This window comes from Polistes fuscatus, unplaced genomic scaffold (genome assembly GCF_010416935.1).
Source record: "Polistes fuscatus isolate 324 unplaced genomic scaffold, CU_Pfus_HIC Scaffold6, whole genome shotgun sequence".
Lineage (NCBI taxonomy): Eukaryota > Metazoa > Arthropoda > Insecta > Hymenoptera > Vespidae > Polistes > Polistes fuscatus.
This window is the reverse complement of record NW_025113140.1, coordinates 3,548,328-3,553,910: the sequence shown is the minus strand read 5'-3', so window position 1 is coordinate 3,553,910 and position 5,583 is coordinate 3,548,328. Positions and strand designations below refer to the sequence as shown.

The window sequence follows — 5,583 nt, the reverse complement described above, 5'->3', positions numbered from 1 at the left end:
ATTGTAAATATAAAGTTACGTGCAATATTATTATATATAACATATATACATGATATTATAAATTTCTTTTTACTTTATAATCATTATTTTTCTTTTTCGTAATAATATTCTTCATTTTTAAAAATTAACTTTTACAGACGGTGCAACATGGCTTTCCAAACAAACCAACAGCTTTTGCATGGGATCCGAGTTTACGACTGATGATCATTGGAACGACATCCGGCGCCATCAAAGTGTATCCTTTTGTTTTACTTGCATTTCCTCTTGTTCCCCTCTACCACCCACTCCACCCCCACGCATTCCTTTCTTATTTCCTTTCTTTTATATTTATTTTGTTTCATTTTATTTCATCGTTTTTTAACTAGTAGAAAGATGTAATCTTATTTACGAGAATCATTAGAACACAATGATGATTCACGTCAAGGACAAAATGTTTTCAAGGAAGGGAGAGAGGGGGCAACATGACATAAAATGTCATTACATTAAAAGCAATTGAAAAATGTATACTTTGATATTTATACCTACACTTTTAATATCTAAACTTTCTCAAACAAGTTAAGATTTAAATCAAGCAAGGATGTATAGATATATCATTTTATTTCTTATATTTTTATATAAATCTTTTTAATTTGTCGATACTTTAGTATTATAATTTGTTTGATATCAAAGCCCCCTTCTTTCCCTATGGAAACTGTATGAATTTAATTTCTTAGAAATCGTCGGAACACTTTAAATAATTCTGGTTTTTAAATTTCTGAATTTTTTCGCGCGAAAATAAATCCATTTTCTTAACGAAATGTTTCATTAATTAAAATTGTTCTTATCTGTATGTGTGAGAGAAACAAAATAATGTTATTTTTTTTTTGTATAATCGCGAAACAATTGCATTATTATTTTTCTTTTCTTTATGTTAACAAGTGATTTGAAGGACCTAAAATAATCAAGATTATTTGTCTCATATAATATTAATTATATTTATTTTCTATATAAAATCCTTGAATCGTAATTGAAAACAGATTTGGAAGACCCGGAGTTGAATTTTATGGTCAACATTCCAGCGAAAGTGGTGAAAATGCAGTTACAAAAATCGTCGCCATACCAAATGAGGTAAGAAAGTTTAATGAGGTTACATTTTATTGGTTTATTTATTTATTTTCTTTTTTTTTTTTTTATTTAATATTCGCAACATATGCATAAGATCGACATAGATTTTACTTTCTTTCCTTCTTTTTTTTATTCTCATACAACGTAAGATTCTGATGTTTCATCGAAAACGTAACGAAACTAAAATCAAAAGTTTCAAAAGTCGTGGACAAAAGTTGTGCGAATGTAACAAGATATCTTGTATATAGGGCGTCAGTTTGTAAGTTGCATAATATCACAGGTATATACCGCATATTCGTTTATGCACATTCACACGTGTTTCATTTCGTAACATAATACTTCTTCAACGTATTCGTAAGTTAATTGCAAAAAGCTTCTCTTTGTATGTAAACTTTATTTTTAGAACTCCGTTGTACGATAAGTCGGAATATAAGAGAATGACAGATAATGATATATTATAAAAAAAAAGAAAAAGAAAGAACAAAAATAAGGAAAAGTAACTTCCTTGCTTGAGATTTAAAGGAACAATATTTATAGACTTTCTTCTGTTTTATCGTATCGTAGAAAGTGGTATTGTTCACAAAACAATATAACACAGCGAAAGTTTAACTTTTTCCTTCTTTTTTTTTTATTTTTTTTTTTAAATTCTCCGAACGTGTTCTATATTTTGTATTTCTTCGTACTCATGTTTCTCGTAAAATATCTTAAAACATAAGATAACTGAGGATAGGTGTGTTTGTTTAGGTTTCATAGAACGAGCCGTGTTAGATTTATTTCTTGTTTTTAAGATCGATCGAACGTGTTCTTACAGTGTTTGTACAGTAACGAGCGCGGAATACTTATACTCTGTTATCTTGATAATTTTTTGAACGAATCTTAAGTCTGATAAGATAATGTAACACTATACGATTTTGATCTAATGATTTACTACAATGTGTTGTTTCTATACTTTGTTTGATTGTATCAATTACTTCTTTTTTTCTTTTCTTCTCTTATTCTTTTCTTTCTTTTCTTTTTCTTTGTATTTATTTATTTTGCTTTTGTCTCTTAATTTTTGTTTACAAGTATTATATAAAAATATATACATATATTCACATATGGATATTTGACGACAGGGTCGCATCGTTTCTCTCTGCGATGATAATTCTTTACATTTATGGGAAATCAATGAAAATTCAGTTGTGGAGACAAAATCATTATCATTGGAAGGAAAATTGAAGAAAATTTCAGCAATGTGTTTGGAATCAAGCGGAGAAAATCTACTTTTAGGAGTAGAAGGAGGTAACATTTACCTTCTGAATTTGAAAACGTTTGCAGTACCTGATAACATCATCTATCAAGATGTAGTAATGCAAAAGTGAGTTGCTTAAATTATTTCAATTATAAATGAAATGAACAAATTCTATAAATGGTGTAGAACCCTTATAACATTTTAAACAATGTTTGTGTATTTAAACAGTGTACCCGACGATTATAAGAAAAATCCAGGAGCAGTAGAAGCTATAGCAGAACAACCAGGTCATCCAGACAACATTCTCATTGGATATAATCGAGGTTTGATGGTACTTTGGAATAAAGCTACTCCAGGAGCACAGCAGGTAAAACTGTTCAAGATATATTTTTTAATTTGTTTTTGATAAATCTTGTGTATATGAGAGTATGCATTATAATATTATATTGGGGAATGCATTGGGTATATCATTAGTGGTGGTTATTAGATTAGATGATGAGATTGCTTTATTGGTTAATATTTATTGGGAAAATGCTTAAGAATGGTTTGCGAGCTACTATTGCTCGGTTCCTGACTGTTATTTGTGTCTTTGGTGGTTCTGGCGAACGTGTACGTGCAGCTGATGGGTTTGTTTTCGCGTACGCAGACATTCGTATCCACGCAACAGCTGGAATCAGTGCATTTTATTTCTGAGAGTCGGTTTGTCTCATCTCACAACGATGGATCCTATACATTTTGGAGCCCAGGTAGCGATGCAGTACCAGATCCGACGACACCGTATGGACCTTTTCCTTGTAAAGCTATCACGAAAATTCTTGTTTATCCAACTGCTGAGTAAGTTATTTATTTATACATCAAATTACTATTATATTAAGTTGATGCAAAAATAATTACAGTTCTTAAATACTGATTTTAAAAATTTATATCATTTAAATATCGAATAACAGTTGAATGATCAACATTCAGACTTATTTTATTGTGATTTGTTTTAATAATGGCTTTTAATTCTCTAGTTATAGTTAAAAGACATTCTTTATTCTCCTCATCTTCAAGATTTTTGTTTCCATTAAGAAAGTTGTAGAATTAATATTTAGCTGTACATTCATTAATTGTTTCTTGGACGAAAAACTGGTTTCGAGCAGTTTATGCTGCTTTACGTACCAATTTAAATTCATGCTGTAAAATCAAGCGAATTTACTTTCTTCCATGATTAATTTAGAATCTTCTTGTTGAATTCGACAATATTAAACAATGAAAACAATATTATAATCCAAAATTAGTAATACCAATTTTATTCTTTACAATTGTGTATTATATGAGCAAAACAAGAAAACCAGAGTGAAATTTAAAATAATAAAAACCATAATTATTTTTGCACGAATCTAATATATCGTCTATGTTCAACCAAAAGTTAGTTAGTGACTTCTAGTTGAACATAAACGATATATATATATATATATTTTTACATCGATACGAGAGATTTGAATAAAAAGATCATTTTCAATAGGCATGGAGAATTGGTGCTCTTTTCTGGTGGTATGCAACGTGCAAGCTATGGTGATCGTCACACTATCACTGTTATGACAAAGGATAAACACGTCGTATTTGATTTTACTTCGAAAGTTATTGACTTCTTCACTGTATTTGCCAGAGACGAAGATGGCAAAGACATACCAGACAATCCTGAAGCTTTGATCGTATTAGCTGAAGAAGAAATTGTAGCTATTGATTTAACAAATCCACAATGGAAAATGATGGCTTTACCGTATTTGGTATCTCTTCATGCTAGTGCGGTAAATATTTTTTCTATAAATGGCATTGCAGGAAAACAAAATGCAACGTTTGTACATATAGATATATATTATATTTTAACAATTTTTTTAATAAATACAATATGACAGGTAACTTGTTCTCAACACGTTCCAAATGTTCCTGAAGAACTTTGGGATTCAATAGTGTCTGCTGGAAAAGCACAGACAGAACACTTATACTCGGATAAAGAATGGCCTATAGACGGGGGAACCATTTTATGCAACAAACCGGAAAATCCTGATAAAATTGAAAACAGAGAATTGTTACTTACCGGTCACGAGGATGGTACCGTGAGGTTTTGGAATGCATCGGATGTCTCGTTAACACCTTTATATAAATATAATTCATCGATTCTTTTTACCGGAGAACACTTAGACGTGCTTGAGCAACCACCGGAAGATGATGAAGATGAATGGCCACCGTTTCGGAAAGTGGGCACATTTGATCCATATTCCGATGACCCACGTCTTGCAGTCAAAAAAGTTCTTTTGTGTCCATTATCTTCAACATTAGTAATAGCAGGAACAGCTGGCCATGTAGTTACAGCTGTAATATCTTCTGAACCAGTTAATAAAGAAATAAAAGCAGTGACGATGAATATTGTTAATGATCGCGATGGATTTGTATGGAAAGGTTACGATCATTTACCCGTAAGGACTGCCAGTATATCCTTTGCGATTGGTTTTCAACCTCAAAGCATTCTACAGTTATATCCACCAGCTGCTGTTACTGCATTAGCAATGCATAGTGAATGGGGTTTACTTGCTACGGGTACAGCTCATGGTTTAGCAGTTTTTGACTACACAAGGGTAAAGCCTGTTACTGTTAAATGCACACTTAATCCAAATGGTATTTATTTTATTTGTTATTCAATTTATTTCTCAATTAGATCAGAAACAATGATATTTATTAATTTAAATTTTCCATAGATCTTTCTGGTGCAGGAGACACACCAATTTCTAGGCGAAAATCATTTAAGAAATCCTTAAGGGAATCCTTCAGAAGGTTAAGAAAGGGAAGATCGCAAAGACGAACAACTACTAGTAGTCCAACAAGAAGTGCCGTTATAGAGAAAAAGAAAGAAATGTTTGTTTTATCATTTTTTTTATTTAGTAATTTTATATTTATCCTATTTATTGTGTTTTCTTCTACAATAAATTATTATTAAATTTAATTTCTATTTTCCTTCGAGAAGCTCTAGCGTAGCATCTTCTCCAAGTGCTGATTTATCACCCATGGAATTAAAACCGATAGAAAGACAAGTCGAAGCTAGACCAGTAGATGATGCGTTAGGGTCTATGGTACGATGCTTATATTTTGCAAGAAGTTATATCATAAGCAGTAAGTTCAATATTTATCGACATTAAAACACATAATTTTATAATTTGATGTCAAACTTAAACAAACAAACAAATAAAATTGATTATTATATATAT

At 30.9% G+C, this 5,583-nt stretch overlaps 1 protein-coding gene across 5 annotated transcripts in view; it reads left to right on the top strand.

Moving 5' to 3' along the window:
- Positions 1-5,583, top strand: part of LOC122523614 (lethal(2) giant larvae protein homolog 1) — a 43,486-nt gene that overhangs the window by 33,727 nt on the left and 4,176 nt on the right. For 4 of the 5 annotated variants that reach the window (XM_043645479.1, XM_043645475.1, XM_043645474.1 and 1 more), the window contains 9 exons: positions 138-235; positions 1,017-1,107; positions 2,220-2,461; positions 2,564-2,702; positions 2,955-3,169; positions 3,843-4,128; positions 4,237-4,996; positions 5,077-5,233; positions 5,343-5,488. In XM_043645479.1, coding sequence (XP_043501414.1) covers positions 201-235; positions 1,017-1,107; positions 2,220-2,461; positions 2,564-2,702; positions 2,955-3,169; positions 3,843-4,128; positions 4,237-4,996; positions 5,077-5,233; positions 5,343-5,488 — 2,071 coding nt within the window. In that variant the 5' untranslated portion in view covers positions 138-200. The remainder of the gene's footprint in view (positions 1-137; positions 236-1,016; positions 1,108-2,219; positions 2,462-2,563; positions 2,703-2,954; positions 3,170-3,842; positions 4,129-4,236; positions 4,997-5,076; positions 5,234-5,342; positions 5,489-5,583) is intronic. The other variant, XM_043645478.1, reaches the window with a different exon arrangement.